Source organism: Rhinatrema bivittatum, chromosome 5, assembly GCF_901001135.1.
Source record: "Rhinatrema bivittatum chromosome 5, aRhiBiv1.1, whole genome shotgun sequence".
NCBI classification, from domain to species: Eukaryota; Metazoa; Chordata; class Amphibia; order Gymnophiona; family Rhinatrematidae; genus Rhinatrema; species Rhinatrema bivittatum.
Window position 1 is genome coordinate 219,080,668 of NC_042619.1, and position 24,422 is coordinate 219,105,089.

Sequence of the window (24,422 nt, forward strand, 5' to 3'; positions counted from 1 at the left end):
GCAGACAGATCCGCTGGCATATTGGGCACACAAGTCCACTGTCTGGCCACACCTAGCCAAAGTGGCTGAAGGATATCTGTCATGTCCACCAACAAGTGTGCCCAGTGAACGTGTTTTTTCAATGACAGGGGATATCATGAGCCCTCACCGCTCAAGGCTTTCACCGGTCTTGATGGAAATGCTAGTGTTTTTGAAAGTAAACCTGCCAGTGCTTGGCTTTCCCGATTTTCCTTGTGAATGGCAAGATGAATAAAAGCTATTGAAAGGAGCCTTGCAGCAGTTCCAATTGCCTCCTATGCTCAAGATAATGTAAGCAGTAAGCACTGCAGCACATGTTCTTGACATGAATCGCTGTGTCTGACCGGCATCTACTGTGCAGCCCTAGTGTTCCCACAAGTGTTTTAACTCCGTTGCTGTTCCTGCCTGTACCTCCAGGCCTTGTGTCCCTAGCTGGGCAGTTCCATTTTGTTATTTTAAACAGACTGAGCATTGTCCTTCAGAGTGGGTCTGTTGATATTGCTATTTTAAACAGACTGAGCATTGACCTTCAGAGTGGGTCCGTTAATTTTCTTATTTTAACCAGACTGAGCTTTCTTCTTCAAGGCCGAAGTGGAGAAGGGTTCCATGTGAACAGCAGTTCAACATGGGTCAGCCGGTCCTAACAGATAGGCGAGCGCCGTTCGGAAGGGACGGGCGATGGCCTCCGTCGTCCTCGGCCGATCGAAAGGGAGTCGGGTTCAGATCCACGAACCCGGAGTGGTGGAGAATCGGCGCTGGGCTCTTCCCTCTTCACTCGCCGTTACTGAGGGAATCCTGGTCAGTTTCTTTTCCTATGCGACTTGTGTCCCTAGCTGGGATTGACCTCTGTCCTCCAATGATGTGCCTGTTCCTCCAGGCCTTGTGTTCCCACAAGTGTTTTAACTCCGTTGCTGTTCCTGCCTGTACCTCCAGCCATTGTGTTTCTACTGGTGTTTTAACTCCATTGCTGTGCCTGCCTGTCCCTCCAGGCCTTGTGTCCCTAGCCGGGATTGACCTCTGTCCACCAATGATGTGCCTGTTCCTCCAGGCCTTGTGTTCCCACAAGTGTTTAACTCCGTTGCTGTTCCTGCCTGTACTCCAGCCATTGTGTTTCTACTGGTGTTTTAACTCCATTGCTGTGCCTGCCTGTCCCTCCAGGCCTTGTGTCCCTAGCCGGGATTGACCTCTGTCCACCAATGATGTGCCTGTTCCTCCAGGCCTTGTGTCCCTAGCTGGGCAGTTCCATTTTGTTATTTTAAACAGACTGAGCATTGTCCTTCAGAGTGGGTCTGTTGATATTGCTATTTTAAACAGACTGAGCATTGACCTTCAGAGTGGGTCCGTTAATTGTGTTCTTTTAAAACAGACTGAGCATAGTCCTTGAGTGGGTCCGTTAATTTTGTTCTTTTAAACAGACTGAGCATTGACCTTCAGAGTGGGTCCGTTAATTTTCTTATTTTAAACAGACTGAGCATATTCCTTGAGTGGGTCCGTTAATTTTGTTCTTTTAAACAGACTGAGCATTCTTCTTCAAGGCCGAAGTGGAGAAGGGTTCCATGTGAACAGCAGTTCAACATGGGTCAGCCGGTCCTAACAGATAGGCGAGCGCCGTTCGGAAGGGACGGGCGATGGCCTCCGTCGTCCTCGGCCGATCGAAAGGGAGTCGGGTTCAGATCCCCGAACCCGGAGTGGCGGAGATTCGGCGCTGGGCTCTTCCCTCTTCACTCGCCGTTACTGAGGGAATCCTGGTTAGTTTCTTTTCCTACGCTGCTTGTGTCCCTAGCTGGGATTGACATCTGTCCTCAAATGATGTGCCTGTTCATCCAGACCTTGTGTTCCCACGCGTATTCTTATTTCTGAGAGATTTTCCGATTCCTTTGTCATCAGCTAAAGTGCATAAGATGCGTTGATGAATAGTTTTGAAGATGACACATATGGCTTTATAGATGATACGGAAGTGGACGGGTAGCCAATGTAACTCTTTCAGAATGGGAGATATGTGGTCTCTCTTTCTTGCGCCTGTTAGTAATCGGGCTGCTGAATTTTGAACCATCTGTAGTGGTTTGGAATAGGATGAGGGCAGACCTAGCAATAGGGAACTGCAGTAGTCTAATTTCGCAAAAATGACTGCTTGGATGATCGTTCTGAAGTCTTGAGCATGGAAAAGAGGTCTTATCCTCTTCCGAACCTGGAGTTTATAGAAGCAGTCTTTGGTTGTTTTGTTGATATGTGCCTTGAAGTTTAGCCGGTTGTCTATTATCACTCCTAAGTCTGTAACTTGTGTGGTAGGTAGGTTGGTGGGAAGAGTAGTGTTGGAGATATTGTTTTCAGGAGAGATGAGTAGGATTTCTGTCTTGGATGAGTTTAAGATGAGGTGTAGGTTGTTTACTACTTGTTTGATTTTCTGGTGGCATGTTTCCCAGTAGTCAAGAGTTTTAGAGTATGTGTCTTTGATATGGATGATGATTTCAATATCATCTGCGTAAAGGAAGTACTTTAGATTGAGGTCGGTAAGAAGTTGGCAGAGAGGAAGAAGATAGATATTAAATAGGGTCGGAGATAATCAAGAACCTTGAGGGACTCCTATGACAGAGTCAAATCTTGAGGATTCCTTGTTTTGGAGTTTAACTTTGTAACCTCTGTTATCGAGAAACGTTTTGAACCAGGATCGGACGGTGCCGCTGATTCCTATGGACGAAAGCTGGTTTAGGAGGATGGCGTGGTTGACCGTGTCGAACGCTGCGGAAAGGTCTAACAAGATCAATAGGAAAGAGTTTCCTTTGTCGAGGCCCATTAAGATATAATATTATATCTTACAGTTGTGGTTTGGATCATATTCTTTAGGTCAAGACGGTTGTCTATAATTACTCCCAGGTCTCTCACATGGTTGTGGGTGAGAAGGTGTTTGTGATGGATCTGAGATGGGAGGTTTTCTTGCTTGTAGGAAATGAAGAGGAGTTTAGTTTTAGAGGCATTGAGGACCAGGTTTAGACTGTTGAGGAGATTAGTGGTGGCTTCGGCTTGTAAGCTGTTGTTCCAAAGTGCGATGGCTTTCTTAATAGATTCTGTTATGGGAATAAGAATCTGAACATCGTCTGCATAGATGTAGTGAATGAGGTTAAGACTACTTAACAGTTGGCAAAGGGAAGGAGGAGGAAACGGCGGGGGTAACGGCAAAGCTGCTGCCAGGGGGGGCTATAACACGCGCCGCCGGAGCGGCGGGCCACCTGCCCCCCCTGGGCCTTCCCAGCCGACACGGAGCCGGTTGCGGCGCTCCGCCGCGGAGGAAATGCGCCCTGCGGCCGTCCGGGAGGCGTTCCCCGCCCCCCCCGCGAAAGGGGTGGGGGATGCGCCGAAAGCCCCCCCGGTCCCACCGAACCCGCCGCCGGGTTGAATCCTCCAGGCGGACTGCACGCACCCCACCCGTTTACCTCTTAACGGTTTCCCGCCCTTTTGAACTCGCTCTTGAAAGTTGTTTTCAACTTTCCCTTACGTACTTATTGATTTTACTGCTTTACTTTATTTTTTTATTCCTGGACGGGGCCGGGGCCGTCCGGGAGGCGTTCCCCGCCCCCCCCGCGAAAGGGGTGGGGGATGCGCCGAAACCACCCCCGGTCCCACCGAACCCGCCGGGTTGAATCCTCCAGGTGGACTGCACGCACCTCACCCGTTTAACTCTTAACGGTTTCCCGCCCTTTTGAACTCGCTCTTGAAAGTTGTTTTCAACTTTCCCTTACGTACTTATTGATTTTACTGCTTTACTTTATTTTATTTATTCCTGGACGGGGCCGGGGCCGTCCGGGAGGCGTTCCCCGCCCCCCCGCGAAAGGGGTGGGGGATGCGCCGAAACCACCCCCGGTCCCACCGAACCCGCCGGGTTGAATCCTCCAGGCGGACTGCACGCACCCCACCCGTTTACCTCTTAACGGTTTCCCGCCCTTTTGAACTCGCTCTTGAAAGTTGTTTTCAACTTTCCCTTACGTACTTATTGATTTTACTGCTTTACTTTATTTTATTTATTCCTGGACGGGGCCGGGGCCGTCCGGGAGGCGTTCCCCGCCCCCCCCGCGAAAGGGGTGGGGGATGCGCCGAAACCACCCCCGGTCCCACCGAACCCGCCGGGTTGAATCCTCCAGGCGGACTGCACGCACCCCACCCGTTTACCTCTTAACGGTTTCCCGCCCTTTTGAACTCGCTCTTGAAAGTTGTTTTCAACTTTCCCTTACGTACTTATTGATTTTACTGCTTTACTTTATTTTTTTTATTCCTGGACGGGGCCGGGGCCGTCCGGGAGGCGTTCCCCGCCCCCCCGCGAAAGGGGTGGGGGATGCGCCGAAACCACCCCCGGTCCCACCGAACCCGCCGGGTTGAATCCTCCAGGTGGACTGCACGCACCTCACCCGTTTAACTCTTAACGGTTTCCCGCCCTTTTGAACTCGCTCTTGAAAGTTGTTTTCAACTTTCCCTTACGTACTTATTGATTTTACTGCTTTACTTTATTTTATTTATTCCTGGACGGGGCCGGGGCCGTCCGGGAGGCGTTCCCCGCCCCCCCGCGAAAGGGGTGGGGGATGCGCCGAAACCACCCCCGGTCCCACCGAACCCGCCGGGTTGAATCCTCCAGGCGGACTGCACGCACCCCACCCGTTTACCTCTTAACGGTTTCCCACCCTTTTGAACTCGCTCTTGAAAGTTGTTTTCAACTTTCCCTTACGTACTTATTGATTTTACTGCTTTACTTTATTTTTTTTATTCCTGGACGGGGCCGGGGCCGTCCGGGAGGCGTTCCCCGCCCCCCCGCGAAAGGGGTGGGGGATGCGCCGAAACCACCCCCGGTCCCACCGAACCCGCCGGGTTGAATCCTCCAGGCGGACTGCACGCACCCCACCCGTTTACCTCTTAACGGTTTCCCGCCCTTTTGAACTCGCTCTTGAAAGTTGTTTTCAACTTTCCCTTACGTACTTATTGATTTTACTGCTTTACTTTATTTTTTTTATTCCTGGACGGGGCCGTCCGGGAGGCGTTCCCCGCCCCCCTGCGAAAGGGGTGGGGGATGCGCCGAAACCACCCCCGGTCCCACCGAACCCGCCGGGTTCAATCCTCCAGGTGGACTGCACGCACCTCACCCGTTTAACTCTTAACGGTTTCCCGCCCTTTTGAACTCGCTCTTGAAAGTTGTTTTCAACTTTCCCTTACGTACTTATTGATTTTACTGCTTTACTTTATTTTTTTTATTCCTGGACGGGGCCGGGGCCGTCCGGGAGGCGTTCCCCGCCCCCCCGCGAAAGGGGTGGGGGATGCGCCGAAACCACCCCCGGTCCCACCGAACCCGCCGGGTTGAATCCTCCAGGCGGACTGCACGCACCCCCACCCGTTTACCTCTTAACGGTTTCCCGCCCTTTTGAACTCGCTCTTGAAAGTTGTTTTCAACTTTCCCTTACGTACTTATTGATTTTACTGCTTTACTTTATTTTTTTTATTCCTGGACGGGGCCGGGGCCGTCTGGGAGGCGTTCCCCGCCCCCCCGCGAAAGGGGTGGGGGATGCGCCGAAAACCACCCCCGGTCCCACCGAACCCGCCGGGTTCAATCCTCCAGGTGGACTGCACGCACCTCACCCGTTTAACTCTTAACGGTTTCCCGCCCTTTTGAACTCGCTCTTGAAAGTTGTTTTCAACTTTCCCTTACGTACTTATTGATTTTATATATTTACTTTATTTTTTATTCCTGGACGGGGCCGGGGCCGCGGACTGCACGCACCTCACCCGTCTAACTCTTAACGGTTTCCCGCCCTTTTGAACTCGCTCTTGAAAGTTGTTTTCAACTTTCCCTTACGTACTTATTGATTTTATATATTTACTTTATTTTTTTATTCCTGGACGGGGCCGGGGCCGCGGACTGCACGCACCTCACCCGTTTAACTCTTAACGGTTTCCCGCCCTTTTGAACTCGCTCTTGAAAGTTGTTTTCAACTTTCCCTTACGTACTTATTGATTTTACTGCTTTACTTTATTTTTTTTATTCCTGGACGGGGCCGGGGCCGTCTGGGAGGCGTTCCCCGCCCCCCCCGCGAAAGGGGTGGGGGATGCGCCGAAACCACCCCCGGTCCCACCGAACCCGCCGCCGGGTTCAATCCTCCAGGTGGACTGCACGCACCTCACCCGTTTAACTCTTAACGGTTTCCCGCCCTTTTGAACTCGCTCTTGAAAGTTGTTTTCAACTTTCCCTTACGTACTTATTGATTTTATTTATTTATTTTATTTATTTATACCGGCATTGCATCCGCTGTAGGCTTCCCTGGTCGGTCTTGTGCATTTGAATAAACGGAGAGGAATTTGTAGGTCGATAATGGTGTGTTGGTGAATGATTTTTTATATCAAGGTGATGGATTTGTAAATGACTCTGAACTGAATTGGTAACCAGTGGAGGTCTTTTAGGACTGGGGAAATGTGGCCTCCTTTCCTAGTGTTTGTTAGTAGACGGGCTGCTGCGTTTTCAACCATTTGGAGTGGTTTCGTGTATGAGGAAGGGAGTCCAAGTAATGTAGAGTTGCAGTAGTAGAAAATGAGGGCTTGGAGGATGGTTCTGAAGTGTTTGGCGTGGAAGAGTGGTCTTATCCTTTTTTAAACTTGCAGTTTATAGAAGCAGTCTTTGGTGGTTTTATTGGGGGGCCACTACCGGCCTAACACCGTCCGCCGGCTGATCCTCCATCAGAAGGACTTGGGCCCCCGAGCGGCGCTGGGGAGCCGGTCTTCCGTATGCCACATTTCCCGCGCCCGCCGGACAGGCGGGGATTCGGCGCTGGGCTCTTCCCTCTTCACTCGCCGTTACTGAGGGAATCCTGGTTAGTTTCTTTTCCTCCACAGCTTGTGTCCCTAGGTGGACCCTGCGGGTCGGTACGGCAAGAGCGGTATTCAAACAGCAAGCAATGGGGTATGAAAATACAGACCCCTGTGTACTTACTTGGTATAGGTTTTGCTAGGAGTAAGAATTTGTTGAGGATAATGTCAGTTTCTTAATAAGATCTCATGCTTTGACTGTTGAGGAGATTAGTGATGGCTTGTAAGCTGTTGTTCCAAAGTGCGATGGCTTTGTTAATAGATTCTGTTATGGGAATAAGAATCTGAACATCGTCTGCATAGATGTAGTGAATGAGGTTGACTACTTAACAGTTGGCAAAGGGGAAGGAGGAAACGGCGGGGGAAACGGCGAAGCTGCTGCCGGGGGGGGGGGGGGGCAATAACACGCGCCGGAAATGGTATTTAACCTTAGATGGAGTTTACCACCCACTTTGGCCTGCATTCCCAAACAAACAGACTACGAGAAAACCCGGTCCCGGAGCGCCGGGGGCCGCTACCGGCCTAACACCGTCCGCGGGCTGAGGCTTGATGAGAAGGACTTGGGGCCCCGAGCGGCGCCAGAGAGGCGATCTTCCGTACGCCACATTTCCCGCGCCCGCCGGACGAGCGGGGATTCGGCGCTGGGCTCTTCCCTCTTCACTCGCCGTTACGGAGGGAATCATGGTTAGTTTCTTTTCCTCCGCGGCTTGTGTCCATAGGTGGGATTGACCTCTGTCCTAGAATGATGTGCCTCTTCATCCAGGCCTAGTGTTCCTACTGGTGTTTAAGTCCATTGCTGTGCCTGCCTGTTCATCCAGACCTTGTGTTCCCACACGTATTATTATTTCTGAGAGATCTTCCAATTCCTTTGTCATTTTCTGAAGTGCATAAGTAGGGTAGCTAAATGAGGAGAATATTGGAGGGGCGAAGTTCCATATTGAAAGCTGAGTAGCTTTACTTATCTAGTGAAAGTTTGAAGGATCAGGGAAGGCTTGTAAGAATAGCCAAGTTTGTTAATAGATTCTGTTATGGGAATAAGAATCTGAACATCGTCTGCATAGATGTAGTGAATGAGGTTAAGACAAGTTAACAGTTGCCAAAGGGGAAGGAGGAAACGCCGGGAGGGGGGGCTATAACACGCGCCGCTGGAGCAGCGGGCCACCTGCCCCCCCTGGGCCTTCCCAGCCGAACCGTAGCCGGTCGCGGCGCACCGCCGCAGAGGAAATGCGCCCTGCGGGGGCCGGGGCCGTCCGGGAGGCGTTCCCCGCCCCTCCCCCACCCCCCGCGAAAGGGGTGGGGGTGGGGGATCCGCCGAAACCCCGGTCCGACCGAACCCGCCGGGTTGAATCCTGCGGGCGGACTGCACGGACCCCACCCATTTACCTCTTTACAATTTCACGCCCTCTTGAACTCCCTCTTCAAAGTTGTTTTCAACTTTCCCTTGCGGTACTTACTTATTTATTTTATTTATTTAAGGTTTTTTTATACCGGCATTCATGAAATCGTTCACATGATGTCGCTTTACAGAAAACAGGGGTGCAAAGAAAACAACCTATAACATAAATACACGTGGTGAAGAGATGCAGTTACAATTAACTGGGGCTATGAACTGGGAGTGTAAGAAATAAAGAGGGATAGAGGAGGTTAATTATATACATGTGTAGAATATAAAAATATACAAGAGTACATTACAAATATGGCGTCCAATATATACAGCTTCTGAGCTGAGAATTTATTGATGGTGTGTGTTAGGTGCAGTTCGGGAAGGCTTGCCTGAAAAGCCATGTCTTGAGTCTTTTCCGAAAGGTTAGGAGGCAAGGTTCATTTCTGAGATCTGGGGGGATGGAGTTCCATAACGGTGGACCTGCTGTGGAAAGGGCTCAATCTCTACAGGTGCTGTGATAAGTGGTTTTGGAGGGTGGAACAAGGAGGCATCCTCTGTAGGCTTCCCTGGTCGGTCTTGTGCATTTGTATAAACGGAGAGGAATTTGTAGGTCGATTATGGTGTGTTGGTGAAAGATTTTGTATATCAAGGTGATGGATTTGTAAATGACTCTGAACTGAATTGGTAACCAGTGGAGGTCTTTTAGGACTGGGGAAATGTGGTCTCTTTTCCTAGTGTTTGTTAGTAGACGGGCTGCTGCGTTTTGAACCATTTGGAGTGGTTTTGTGTATGAGGAAGGGAGTCCAAGAAATGTAGAGTTGCAGTAGTCTAATTTGGAGAAAATGAGGGCTTGGAGGATCCTGGTTAGTGTCTTTTCCTCCGCGGCTTGTGTCCCTAGCTGTGATTGAACTCTGTCCTCGAATGATGTGCCTCTTCATCCAGGCCTTGTGTCCCTAGCTGGGATCGACCTCTGTGCTCGACTGCTGCGCCTCTTCATCCCGGCCTTGTGTTCCCACAGGTGTTTTAACTCAGTTGCTGTACCCATTCTTCCGGGCCTTGTGTTCCCACAGGTGTTTTAACTCAGTGGCGGTGCCTGTTCATCCAGGCCTTGTGTTCCCACAGGTGTTTTAACTCAGTGGCTGTGCCTGTTCATCCAGGCCTTGTGTTCCCACAAGTGTTTTAACCTGGTTGCTGTGCCTGTTCATGCAGGCCTTGTGTCCCTAGCTGGAATTGACCTCTGTCCTCGAATGATGTACCTGTTCATCCAGGCCTTGTGTTCCCACACGTATTCTTATTTGTGAGAGATCCTAGGCTCCAATTCGTTTGTCATCAGCTGAAGTGCGTAAGTACAGTCTGAATTCACTAGACGCCAACGGAATTCACTAGACGCCAACGATATTCACTGGACGCCAATGTAAACACCGGGTACACACAACTCTAGGGGTGGACCCGTTCCAGGGAGTCCTTCCCTGAACAAGCATGAGGGTGGAGGTGGGCTTTACTGCACACCCACCTGACGGACCATGCCCATACCGCTGCCAATATTCTAGCATGCATCAGAAAGATGCTGGCGAGCTACCAGTGTTTTAACCTAGTTCCTGTGCCTGTTCATGCAGGCCTTGTGTCCCTAGCTGGGATTGACCTCTGTCCTCGAATGAAGTGCCTGTTCATCCAGGCCTTGTGTTCCTACTGCTGTTTTAACTCCATTGCTGTGCCTGCCTGTTCATCCAGACCTTGTATTCCCACACGTATTCTTATTTCTGAGAGATCCTCCAATTCCTTTGTCATCTGCTGAAGTGCGTAAGTACCGTCTGAATTCACTAGACGCCAACGGAATTCACTAGACGCCAACGATATTCACTGGACGCCAATGTAAACACCGGGTACACACAACTCTAGGGGTGGACCCTTTCCAGGGAGTACTTCCCTGCACAAAGGAAAGGGAACTCTCTCCTGGGCCAATTGATAAGAAAACCACAATTCTGCAGCCAAAAATAGGCTGGAAATCCTTCCCCCATTGACTTTAATGGGCGACATATGTACATATACCCAACTCATTAGATTTTTTTTATGTCCATATTGGCCGCAAGTGGGACCCACTTTCGGACATAAGAAATATGAACATAAAATTTTGCTCTGCACATCCCTAGCAAACACCACACAAGAGACAAGTCCTTGCTCAATAGAGCTTATAATCATCAAGACAAACATACAGGTTGTTAAAATTAGTTTAATGAGGCTGAAGGCGGACCAACAGGCCTACTTTTAGCCACAGTTAGAAAGAGGCATTGCCAGGTTGCCATTTAGGTTGAGGGGGGGGGGAATATATGTGCATGGAATTCCCCTTTCAGAGTGGCGCACATGTTTTCTCCCCCCCCCCCCCCCATTTCTTCTGCCTGCAGAAAAAGGAGGGGCAAAGTACATGGGGGATTTTTGTGCCCGTGTACCAGGAAAAATGGTGCAGACTCTTTCCCTATAAAAATTGCCTAGCAGGTCCACGCGGACACAAGTGTCCCAGGAGACCCGATACCTAGTCAGATACTAAACATTGCATTCTTAGGGGTGAATTTTCAAAACGTTACGCATGTAAAATTTAGCACATGTAAGCAGTAGCTACTTGAGTAATCCGTGTTTTATACAAGTAAAAAATACACGCATATTTTTACTTTCATGCACATATATATACTCGCATACAAAAGAGGTGGTCTGGTGCAGGGCCATGCTTATGTATGTAAGCTGCTATTTTAAAACACACACGTATACATTTTCACACTTCAACGCTTATTTTTCCACCTGCTGATTATCTGGCGTAAGTGATATTAAACCTGTTTATTGTGGGAGGTCTGGATGCCCTGGGAGGAATCAGGAAGGGCTCGATGACCTGGAGAAGGACTGGGTGAACTGGTGGGCTAATTGGTAAACTGGTTAATTTTTTTCATTTACGCACGCATGTTTTAAAATTGGCCCATTTACGCAAGTAAATCCTACTTTACTTTTGCACATAAAATATAAGTGCGTATATTTTTAAAGTAGGTAAGAAAAGTACATGCGTTGAATGCACGGATATAGGTAGTTTCAATGTATTGCACGTATTTGCGCTTAAGTCTACATACGCTCGAATGTTGTGGGGTAGGGATACACCTATTTTATAAAGTGCACGTATATTGCATCCATGGGTTATAAAATACGTGTGTAGATCTGCTCGTGGCCGAGGACATGCATATATGCCACCGCATGCATTTGTTTGGAAGTTATCCTCTTTGTAAATATCAGCTAAGCCACTGCATGTACGATCGTGTTACCAGGTAGTACAACTGAGTGTTACAATGCTGCAGTTAAGTAAAAGCATACTGAAGACGTATTATTGTCCCTGGATGTAAGGCCCATTTCTCGTAAAATACTGGGAAATGGCGTATTCATTAGCAAGCCTTGAAGATATGAAGACAGTGTGCCAGCAGCAGTGTGATAAGTCATATTATCACATGAGGTAAAGTAGGTCTGTCCTATAGTTGCAATGGAAATATGCAAATATCTACCGTATCTCTATCTAGAAACTGTATATGTACAATTACTCTTCAAATCCTAATACTGAATCCATAGGCACAATACGCACCATCTTTCTGATGTTCTCTCTGGTAATGTTGGTGTTATAATCCCATGCCGAAAACAAGTATTGGTGAAACAAGTCTTCTGCTTGCTTGCCGAAATGACTTAAGAAACTCTCAGCCTGCTCTGTGATATTTTGGGCGATACTAAGTGCAGCCAAACCACAAAGCAGCCAAAGCCGGAGAAGCATCCTTTGCCCTGAATTAAGTGACTAAGATCCCCCCTCCCCTAAAACTAGCTGCACACTAACGCTTCTGCATCCCTTTTTCTCAGGGACAGAGAGCTCAGGATCTGCAGAATCGAATTGGCTCAGCCTTTTGCCTCTTTCATGAACTTCTGAATTCCTTTAGGACTCGAGAAGACGGAGAAAACCTAAATGTTAAAAATTAATTTGAAAGGGGCATAGGTGTTACTACTTTAACTTTAATGGATTTTTTTTTTCTCAGAGGCCTCTGCAGTGAGTTAATATTTCCTCTAAAGGAAACAAGAGGGCTGCCCCAGTGGTTCAGTGGTACTGCTGTGTACTGCCATGCAGAGGTACCTGGGTTCAACATCTAGCTCAGGTCCAGGGAGGAGTGGGCTGGGGATGCCACAGAGACAGCAGTCTTGTCCGGGGGGGACAGGAAGCTTAAAGAAGTCATTGCCATGGTAACATCCTAGTGGCCAGACACTTTGTACCCGCAGGCCTGCAAAGCATCTAAAGCCTTTTGACTTTGACAAAATGCAAAGCTACTCTCACTTCAGGAAGCAAATAAGAGCCTGGCTTTTCTATCAGGTCTCTAATGCCGAATCTGAAACACAAAGCTGCTAAATTCATTGCTAGAAACTGTCTGGCATTCACCTGGAATGCCTTAAACGTGCTGCTACAACCCAGAGTTTTACTAAGGGCTATTTATTTGGGTTAATCGCTGGTATACGGATACTGTTAGAGCTTAGTCGATCTATTTAGAGTTAGGTTTTGAGGTCCACCTTCTTTTTATTGAGTTCTGTTGTGATTTTCAAATCGGTTTCCACCTTTCGTAATGTGAAGCTTCAAATGGCCTGAGTGAATGGTACTCAAAAAGGTGAGAAATAAGTCCAATAACTAAATGCATACATGACTTAATCATTAATGATTTAACACAGGTGAACCCATGCTAAACCGGGCTTGTGTACACACACACATCCTCAGGAGCCTTGGATTCTGGGAGGCAGAGATGAGTCTGAAGGGCAGGAGGACTCCCCTCCCCCTCGGAGGTCTGAAAGATCAGCTGTGACATCGCTTACAGCCTGCCGATGTGACTTCTGGCCTGAAGTGACGAACTCTAGCCTTCATGGACTAGGACCAGACTCACCGCTGCAACCCGTATGGAAACCTCCTGCCAGCCGGATGTGATCCACAGGCCATAGTCTGCCCATCTTTCCTCCAGATCAAGAGGTCATAACAGGAGGCTCAAAGGGGATAGACAGGTGCTATGTTAGAACATATCTCTTCACTTAAAGGGGGATGGATGCATGGAACAGCCTCCCAGAGGAGGTAGTGGAGGCAAAAACACTAGTAACAGAATTCAAGAAGATTTGGGATAAGCACAGAGGATAATTGTGAAGACATGAAGGGAAATCCAGAGACCTACTGAGGTCTGTAGCATTAGCAAAAGGAAGCAAACTGGGCATATTAGATGGGCTGTACTGTTCCTTATCTGCCGTTATGTTCTATGTTTGTATAAAAATCTGCTCATGTATAAAACCCAGGAAAGCAATTCCTAGGCAATTTAATGCCATAGGACAACATCAGGCACTGGGATGAGCTTTTGCCCAGCCTTGAATATTGCACGTTGATGACAAAATAGTCAAAGGAGCATAGCAGGAGTTCATTAGCACAAAAAATGTATGTCTTTCATGAGACCTCCCAGTTTTTTGTGAGATATGCATGTTTGGTTGATTCAGGGGTGCTGAAACCAGTTGCCCCCCCCCCGCCAGTCAGGTTTTCAGCATACCTGGAAACTCTCCGGATTTAGGCCGGAGATTCCGGAAATCTAGACAATTTCCTGGTCTCCAGGCAGGACCCTAAAATCTCCTGGTGCGCTCTGATTCCTCTCGCCTGCACGCGGGATGCAACATTGGTGAAGCTAGGCGTGCCCATGATGTGAGTGAGAGAGAGACAGAGAACATGACTAGACAGACAGCTGTCACTGTAAGAGGGGCACTTTCAACCCAGGCTGAGTTGGGGGTGGGTGGTGTTACATTGATCTGCCTAGGACGCTACAGACCCTTGCAACTAGCCCTGTGCACAAGGATTGCAGGGGCCCACGGTAAAGGTTTTCAAAACCAGAGACAGAGAAGTGCCTGCAGCTCTGAATACTCAGAGAGCTGAGCTTCCCATGACCACGTAGCCTCAGTGACAGTCAGTACTCAGTAATTAATTTTAAATAATAATCAATACCTGCTCTCCCCCCCCCCCCCCCCCTTAATCTTGAGAAATCTCAGGGTGAGCAGAACTCAAAAGTTCCCAGGTATGGTTTTCAGGAAATCCCTAAGGAATATGCATGAGAAATAATTGCATACATAGGAGGTAGTGCATGCATATTCATTAGGGATAGCCTGAAAACCTGACTGGCTTGGGGAGTGCCAAGGACCAGTTTGAGCACTGCCTTAGATAGCAGATTGCAAAAATGTGAATGTGTACATACTTGTACATGCGCTGGTATTCTGTAGACTGAATGAATTAGACCTTCTCGACGGCCATAATTGTGTGACTCTATTCAAGTCAGAATATAATCAATTCGCCAGCTACCCTTGATCCAGTCTAGAGTTCCAGACATGTACATCTTATTGTAACTGATGCTCAGGGGGTGCTCAATTCCATTCTGCTTAGATTATAGTGGACCAGAGGGGTGAATCATTTTCTAATTAAAGCTGACTAGATCTCTCTGCCTTGGGTAAATCCTCCAAAGCAACACAGAATGAGAATTTATGCAGAGAAACAATCCTTGTTCTCCCACAGATAAGTCATGTCCCAGTTAAGAACATAAGAAATTGCCATACTGAGTCAGACCAAGGGTCCATCAAACCCAGCATCCTGCTTCCAACAGAGGCCAATCCAGGCCACAAGTACCTGGCAAGTACCCAAGCACTAAGTAGATCCCATGCTACTTATGCTAGTAATAACCACTGGCTATTCCCTAAATCAACTTGATTAATAGAAATTAATGGACTTCTCTCCAAGAACATGTCCAAACTTTTTTTAAACCCAGCTATGCTATCTGCATTAACCACATCCTCTGGCAGCAAATTCCAGAGCTTAATTGTACATTGAGTGAAAAAGAATTTTCTCAGATGCGTTTTAAATTTGCTACTTGCTAACTTCATGGAGTGCCCCCTAGTCCTTCTATTATCTGAAAGATAACCTGTTCTAGACCTCTCATGATTTTAAAGACCTCTATCATATCCCCCCTCAGCCATCTCTTCTCCAAGCTGAACAGCCCTAACCTCTTTAGCTTTTCCTCATAGGGGAGCTGTTCCATTCCCTTTATCATTTTTGTAACCCTTTTCTGTGCCTTCTCCATCGCAACTATATCTTTTTTGAGATATGGCAACCAGAACTGTACACAGAACTCAAGGTGCGGTCTCACCACTGAGAGATACAGAGGTATTATGACATTTTCCGTTTTATTCACCATTCCCTTCATAATTCCTAACATTCTGTTTGCTTTTTTGACTGCTGCAGCACACTGAGCTGACAATTTCAATGTATTATCCACTGTGATGCCTGGATCTTTTCCTGGGTGGTAGCTCCTAATATGGAACCTAACACTGTGTAACTTACAGCATGGGTTATTTTTCCCTATAAGCATCAATTTGAATTTGTCTACATTACATTTTATCTGAGATTTGGTTCCCTAATCTTTCAGTCTCTACTGAGCATTTAGTCTCTTGTATGATCTTTATCCTGTTGGACTCTATACCCTCCTGTTCATAAAGTGCCACACCCCCACCAATGTGATCCTCCCTATCATTGTGATATAATTTGTACCCTGATATAGCACTGGCCCATTGGATATCCTCCTTCCACCAGGTCTCTGAGATGCCAATTATATCTCTCTCTTCATTCACTGCAAAACACTCTATCTCTCCCATCTTACTTCTTAGACTTCTTGCATTGGCATACAGACATTTCAAAGCGTGTTTTTTGTTTGTATTAACTACCTGTTTTTCAGTTGATAGGGATAATTTGGAATTCTTTAGCTCAGGTGATTATTTATAGGTACATGGTCTACTTTTGCTTTTATTGGAACCTCTCTGTTGGGATGCCCTAGGTGTCCTCATTAGTATCCTTCAAAAGATACATTCCTCTGAACCATGCACTGTTGAGAGACAATAGAATTAACTCCCTCTGTCTTGCTTATTATCTCAGACACACACACAAACCGTAAAGAATATATCTCACTATTTCATCTCTCTCCAAACGTTTTTTTTTAAGTCCTAAGATTTCTCAAAGCTGTACTTACCAATCCTCTTCAACCACCATTAAGTTAATCTTCACTTAAAGGATTGAGAGGTTTGAGATTTGTCTCCTGGGGGATACTGGGAACAGTATGCAGAAGAGCCTTAATCCACAGATTTTGGTTCCAACACAGATCTGTTTTATTTACAGGTGAAAATCTTTACATGCTGGTCAACAGGAAACTTCAGAGCAAATGCCTATATTTTCCAGGCTTTGAAACAGCTGTAGCAGAAACAAAACATCTTCCTTCTTTTAGATATTACTTTCTGGGTAAATCTGTCACAGACTTCTCAGGGGAGTGTGGGCTGTTTCCCTCCTTTCATGAGCTGACTGGCTCCCAGTTCTTAGGTGTTCCAGAAATGTTAAAGCTAAGGGTCCTGACTCCATCTCAGTACCTCACTCACAGTCCTTGGATTCTGGCTCCAGGAATGGATGCTGGAAGGAGAATCTGCCGGATTTGACATTAGGCGAACCCAGGCTAGGAGTAGGGTGAAATGCTGGAATTTTCTGTGCTGGATCAGGAGCTTGCCTGGTGAGAAGGTTAATCTTCAGATTCCCTCCAGCAGACCAAGTCTGCAGATCTTAGATCCTGAATCTCTAAAAGTCTCCAAAAACACATACGAGTTCTCCCACCACAGTTTGCAGGTGCCTCCATGTAAACGGGTTCCCTTAAGCTTTTATACAAAGGTTTATGTCACGCAGACATTCAAGGGATGCTTCATCACACAGCATCACACACTTGTTACTAATCACCAAACAAGGGTCCTCTTGAATTCTGTGGACCACCTGATGCTATTGCTCAGGGGCTTCATTATTTATGTGACTGGATTCATTTCCCGAGTTCGATTTGACTTGCACTGATTGACAAGTTAACGTGTTGTGCTGCCCTATTCTTCATAACAAATCACGTTAATTTGTCTGTACTGGAAATCCCTATTGCATGAGTCCAATGCAATTCATCGCAAAATAGTTATGGAATATCATATTGTGATTTAAAATAATACTTGCTACTATATACGTATGCTAATATATACGTAGTTCTAGAAACTAAATTAATTTTCTAGTGTATGCGCCCCCAATTCACTGCCATGCACTCTCAGGTCTTCCTGCTCAGAACTCGTAAATGTTTATCTAACACTTGCAAAGTTTACTCAAGCCTAAGAGATACCTTGTATTATAGGAATATGGAAGTGCCTGTGTGCGCGCCTCTCGTCTGACCCCCAACCTTTGCTGTGCAGTAATTGAGCATGCTAAAAGACATAATGTAATATAACCTTCTGCAATCTAATGGGTGTATATATATATATATATATATATATATATATATTTACTTATTTATTTATTTTTTTGCAAAATGTTGTTTAGCAGTGCTGAGATTCTTTAAAAAGGAATGCAAATGCGTAAAGAATCACAGACACTCACCATCTTGTTGGCATTCTCTTCAGTTATATTGGTGTTGTAAGCCCATGATGCCAGGGAACTTTCGTGAGACAGGTCTTCTGCTTGCTGGTTGAATTGCCTCAGAAACTCTTTGGCTTGGCTTGTGACATCTTGGCTAGTGGCTATGGCTGCCAAGCTAGACAGGAGCCAGAGTTGGGCAAGCATCCTTCCTCCTGAGTTGAGATCTCTTCAACTGAGTGCAATTCTTTCCAGCATATGTCCTAATCTGCTCCAGGATCCTCAGCCTTTGAACTAGATGACAAAGGTTGGACTGTTCTCTTAACGATAGCTAATTCAGTGGTTGTTGAGAGCTGGGCTGCTGATGTTCTTTCGATAATACAGGTCTTGTGACCAGCACTACCACTGCAGCCACATCTGAAGAGTAGTGTACCTAGAACTAATTTCACAGGTTATTTTCTCTCTAGCTACACATTCTTGAAAAAAGATTACATTTAGAAAAGGACAGCAGGAGAAAGGATCAAATTTACTAATCCTGTAAGGAATAAACAGAACCCAAGTCTCACCTCAAGCCCTGTGATTCACCCCAAAATGAAATTGGGTCTGTGGAGTGAGTCACAGGGAGTGCCTTCCTATGCCATGGTCTTTTTCCTAGCATCATCCTTTATGCTCTATACTTCATGAATGTTCTTTTTTTTCTGCAGAGGGTACCTACTCTATCTCTGTATTATAAATCTACATATTCTTACCATAAATAACTGTTGCGCGCCCCGCCGCGCCCGCTCACCTCACTAACTCCTCTGCAGGTCATGGGTCGACCTCCCCAGCGGCAGCCGCAAGCTCCTCCAGGCCTCAGCATCCTGCGGCAGCGGTCGCTGGGCCTTCCACTGCGCGCCAGGCCTCACACCATAGTTCGCTATCCTCTGTGGCATTGGCCACACCCCTACACGCGCACGCATGGACCGGCCGGTCTCTTGTAGGACCAGGGGCGGGTCCTAGCTCCACGGTGCGCCCTGATTGAACGGGTTACTTAAGGAAGTTCCTACCTGCACTTCCTTGCCTTGGCAATCGGGTCAGCACTACGTGTGTACTAGTTTGCCTTCGTATTACAGTCTTGTTCCAGCGTCCTTCTGTTCCAGTGCTCGTCTGTCTCGTCTCCCCAGGTAGTACCCTCAGACTGTCTCTCTGGTACTGACCTCGGCCTGTTCCTCGACCATCCTGTCTGCTGCCTGGATTCTGACCTCTGCCTGCCTTGTGACCTCATCTGACCTCTGGAACCTGACCCCTGCCTTGTTGACCACGTCTCCTGATTCTGGCTGTTCCTTGCCTTTTCATCACCTACGCTGTTCTGGTCTTCCTTGCTCCATCAGATCCACAGCCTCGAGTCTGACCGCGCTCCCTTGCTGTCCGTGGGCACACCTGTCTACTACTTCTCCAGGAGACCCTGCGAGGCCCACCTAAGTCCAAGCGGCCCGGGTCCCTTCAGGGACCGTGGGGTTCCAGTGGTGAAGCTCATCCTAGCCTCTGTCTCCTTCAGTGCTCTGCCCCCTGGGGGCAGGTGCTTCCTGGTCCCTACCAGGGAGATGTTCTCCACTGCTCCAGGGCAAGGGTCCACCCCCGAGCGCAACAGGTTGCCAAGGCCATGGACTTGGCGGAGCCTCCCACCTCCAGAGCCCTACCGGGTTTGGCCGCCACAGTTCAAGAACATCGCAGAGCTTTGGAATCGCTAGCCTCTTCGGTGGAAGAGCTTTGTTCACAGCTGCGAGATACAGCTCTGGACAATCCCGTGGGCCTATCGGCCTCTATGCTACCCAAAGCATCGTTGGCACTCCCTGCACCACCTCAATACAATGGGGACCCATGCTCCTGTCGTGGCTTCCTCAATCAGTGCTTCATGCAATTAGCACTGCAACCCTCCTTGTTCCTGAAGGAAATCACTAAAGTGACCTTCATCCTCTCCCGCCTGGAAGGGAAGGCTCTTGCATGGCCCTCTCCCTTATGGGAACGCTCTGATCCCATACTTTCCAAGATATCCGAGTTTGTTGCTCTCTTCAAGCAGACCTTCGGAGACCCAGGCCGTCAAGCTGTAGCCAGCCATAATCTACTCCACCTCCATCAAGGGTCGCGGACCCTCTCTGAGTATATGGTGGAGTTCAGGACCCTGGCTTTTGAGCTCGGATGGCAAGAAGATTGTCTGTAAGCCTTCTTCTTAGATGGACTCTCCGTCCGTGAGACTCCCACGTCTCTAGAGGACCTGATTTCCCTCACCGGAAAGATCGACCATCGTCTCCGGCAGAGGCGCCTAGAAGTAAAGGTTCCCCGCTCTCCTACACCGCATCCCATGCGGGTCCAGAGTCCTCCAGCCAAGATTCCAGCACCACTGCCCTGTTCCGTGGTGGAACCTATGGAGGTGAATCGTGGGCGACTGTCTCCGACCGAACATCTCCGTCGGAGGAAGGAGGGTCTTTGCTTTACTGTAGCACTCCCGGACATCTTCGGTAGGCCTGTCCGGCCTGTCCAGAAAATTGCAACGGCTGAGCCCAGTGGGAGTCCCGAGCTTAGGTGCTACTGTCACAGGGCCCCAACTTCTGCTTCCTGTCTCTCTGGGCATCGAGGCCCACTCCTTCGCCACCACTGCTCTTGTCGATACAGGAGCAAGTGGCAGCTTCATCATGGAGGACATTGTCAAGCTTCTGAACATTCCTCTTCAGCCATTAGATGTGAGCCTCTGCATCACCTCCATTCAAGGAGAACATCTTCCTGGACTCATCACTCATCGAACAGTAGCTGTCCGTCTTACCGTGGGCACTTTCCACAAGGAGGAGATGTCCTTCTATGTGTTAAGGCGTTCTACACATCCAGTCATCCTGGGGCTGCCCTGGCTCCAAGTCCACGAACCCCAGTTTGATTGGCATTTCCTGCAGTTGGTGCAGTGGGGCTCCAAATGCCAGAAGACATGTCTACATCAAATATCTCCTGTAGTCTCTGTTCTGAAGTCTACCACTCTGTCGGGGTTGCCTACTCAGTATGCTGACTTCGAAGACATCTTCTTGAAGCAGAAGGCAGATAAACTTGCATAACAGAGGCAAGGTAATTGCCCTATCGAACTTCTGCCAGGCACCATGCCTCCCAAAGGCAGAACGTATCCATTGTCTCATCCAGAAACCCTTGCCATGTCTGAGTATATCAAAGAGAACCTAGAAAAAGGGTTCATTCATCCCTCTGATTCTCCTGCTGGAGCGGGCTTTTTCTTCATCAAGAAAAAGGACGGCGGCTTACACCCTTGTATTGACTACAGAAGGCTCAACACCATAACCCGCAAAGACAGATACCCCCTGCCCCTTATCAATGAGCTGATCTAAGGGGTGCGTACAATCTGGTATGCATCCAACCTGAAGATATCTGGAAAACCGCATTCAACACGAGGGATGGTCACTATGAATATACCGTGATGCCCTTTGGGCTATGCAATGCCCCAGCGGTCTTTCAATGCCTTATGAACGCTGGGGCATTGCATAGCCCAAAGGGCATCACGGTATATTCATAGTGACCATCCCTCGTGTTGAATGCGGTTTTCCAGATATCTTCAGGTTGGATGCATACCAGATTGTACGCACCCCTTAGATCAGCTCATTGATAAGGGGCAGGGGGTATCTGTCTTTGCGGGTTATGGTGTTGAGCCTTCTGTAGTCAATACAAGGGTGTAAGCCGCCGTCCTTTTTCTTGATGAAGAAAAAGCCCGCTCCAGCAGGAGAATCAGAGGGATGAATGAACCCTTTTTCTAGGTTCTCTTTGATATACTCAGACATGGCAAGGGTTTCTGGATGAGACAATGGATACGTTCTGCCTTTGGGAGGCATGGTGCCTGGCAGAAGTTCGATGTTCATGCCTGGTGACTCCATCTCAGCCTTCCACTGCACGCCAGGCCTCACGCTGTAGTTCGCCATCCTTGGTGGCGTTGGCCATGCCCCTATGCGCGCATGCGCTCGGACCGCCCGGTCTCTTGTAGATCCGGGGCGGATCCTAGCTCCGCGGCGCACCCTGATTGAATGTGCTACTTAAGGAAGTTCCTGCCTGCACTTCCTTGCCTTGGCAATTGTTACGCTTGGGCTCCGGTCAGGAGGCGTGAACACCACCCAGCAGGGTGGCTCCAGGTGGAGAGAGACAGGAAGCTAGAAACAGTGTCTGGTTCCAGGCTGGGTCAAGGCAGGCAGCAATAAGCAGTGTCTAGTTCAGGCTGGGTCAGAGCAGGCGGCAAGGAGCAGAGTCTAAGTTCAGGCTGGGTCAGGGCAGGCGGCAATGAGCAGAGTCTAAGTTCAGGCTGGGTCAGGGCAGGCGGCAATGAGCAGAGTCTAAGTTCAGGCTGGGTCAGGGCACAGTAAGCAGGGCAAGGCAGGTCAGAAGGCCCGTAGGCCACACACACACAGAAGGCCCGTAGGCCACACACCATAAGCGGGGCAAGGCAGGTCAGAAGGCCCGTAGGCCACACACACACAGAAGGCCCGTAGGCCACACACCATAAGCGGGGCAAGGCAGGTCAGAAGGCCCGTAGGCTCCACACACACAGACAGAAGGCCCGTAGGCCACACACCATAAGCAGAGCAGGGCAGGTCAGAAGGCCCGTAGGTCACACACACACAGAAGGCCCGTAGGCCACACACCATAAGCGGGGCAAGGCAGGTCAGAAGGCCCGTAGGCTCCACACACACAGACAGAAGGCCCGTAGGCCACACACCATAAGCAGAGCAGGGCAGGTCAGAAGGCCCGTAGGCCACACACACACAGAAGGCCCGTAGGCCACACACCGTAAGCAGAGCAAGCAGGTCAGAAGGCCCGTAGGCCAGGTGAGAACAACGAGGAAGGAGGCCCGAAGGCCGCGCAAGGCAAGGCAAGGAAAGGCCCGAAGGCTGCGCAGGGCAAGGCAAGGAAAGGCCCGAAGGCCGCGCAAGGCAAGGAAAGGCCCGAAGGCCGCGCAAGGCTAGAGCAGGGAGCCCAGGTGAGCTCGATGCCGAAGCACCGAGGCAACTGGCAGGCAGGGTTATAAGGACACACCCAGAGCACAGAGTGGACAGATAAGATGGACTGGGCCTGTCCGGAAAGCCAGCACTAGAGGGACCCCTGATGGTGAGGCGGTTGCACTGCAGCCAAAACCGTAACAGCAATCGGGTCAGCACTATGTGTGTACTAGTTTGCCTTCGCGTTCCAGTCTTGTTCCAGCGTTCTTCTGTTCCAGTGTTCGTCTGTCTCGTCTCTCCAGGTAGTACCCTCGGACTGTCTCTCTGGTACTGACCTCGGCCTGTTCCTTGACCATCCTGTCTGCTGCCTGGATCCTGACCTCTGCCTGCCTTGTGACCTCCTCTGACCTCCGGAACCTGACCCCTGCCTTGTTGACCTCATCTCCTGATTCAGGCTGTTCCTTGCCTTGTCATTGCCTACGCTGTTCTGGTCTTCCTTGCTCCATCAGATCCACAGCCTTGAGTCTGACTGCACTCCCTTGCTGTCCGTGGGCACGCCTGTCTACTACCTCTCCAGGAGATCTTGTGAGGCCCACCTAAGTCCAAGCGGCCCAGGTCTCTACGGGCTCCTCCCGGGGGGACCGCGGGGTTCAAGTGGTGAAGCTCATCCTAGCCTCTGTCTCCTTCAGTACTCCGCCCCCTGGGGGCAGGTGCTTCCTGGTCCCTACCAGGGAGCATTTCTCCACTGCTCCAGGACAAGGGTCCACCCCCGAGCACAACAATAACTATATGGAATATTAATATAATGTGTTATCCATGAAGGCAGCATGTAATTTTCCAATCCAGTTTCTAATTCTGACTTTCTAAATTTACGTCTCCCATTGGCAGGTAAAATTCTCACTTTCATGACATTTTGTTCACGTTTAGGGTTACCAGCCTTAAACGCTGAATCCCACCTTTACTGAAGGGGAGTTCTGCAAGAAGATTTATTTCATTTTTATATTTTTAACTTGCTAATTACTATTATTATTTTTTTATTATTATCTACTTATGCATTTCCAGAAATAAATGCAAGACATAAATCTTGAAGGAAAAAAAGGAGCTTGAAAATCACAAGTATTACAAGAGAAAAATAAAGTAATCAACATACAATCATTTCAGTTTCCAATCTAAGGCCTAGATTCATCAAAATGCTTTGTTTATCACACAAATAACGTGATAAAGAAAAGGGGCGTGTATATTCAAATTGCTGGCCTGCCGCATCGCATAGGTAAATATTGCACACGGCATTGCATCATCGTGTGAAACAGTGCATCACTGTGGCGTGCGATATTTTTCCCCCGCTACAAAAACAGGCTTCCTGCATGTGCCTGTTTGAGGGTGTGTCAGGAGTTTGGTCAGAAGAGAGTTGGGTGAGTGTATTGGTAGTAGTTGGAGGTTATAGATAGCGATTTTCTGAGTGTGTAGTCTTGTTATCTGTTCTCATTTGTTTCCCTTTACCTTGGCCTTTTGTCATATTTGTTGGCGTGAAAGTTTTTGTCACTTTGACCTATTTGTTTTTTTGTCTGGAGGAGTGTTGGTGAGGAGCGGAGTAGATGAGGAGCTGTGTGTGTGTGTGTGCATTGAGGTGTGTGTGAGTGTGTGCGTAGAGGAGATATGTGTGTGAAGGAGGTGTGTTTGGAGGTTGTGGAGAGGATGGAGTGTGAAAGGCGTGGGGAGAGAGGAGAGGTGTGAGGAGAGG

At 48.6% G+C, this 24,422-nt stretch overlaps 1 protein-coding gene across 2 annotated transcripts in view; it reads right to left on the reverse strand.

Annotated features, from left to right (window-relative positions):
* The window catches only part of ACE2 (angiotensin I converting enzyme 2), a 77,948-nt gene extending 59,787 nt beyond the window's left edge, over nucleotides 1-18,161 (reverse strand). Inside the window, exon 1 of one of the 2 annotated variants that reach the window (XM_029603226.1) lies at nucleotides 17,751-18,161. In XM_029603226.1, coding sequence (XP_029459086.1) covers nucleotides 17,751-17,933 — 183 coding nt within the window. In that variant the 5' untranslated portion in view covers nucleotides 17,934-18,161. Of the gene's footprint in view, nucleotides 1-11,852; nucleotides 12,177-17,750 lie in introns of those variants that run through there. The other variant, XM_029603227.1, reaches the window with a different exon arrangement.
* Nucleotides 18,162-24,422: the final 6,261 nt, after the last annotated feature.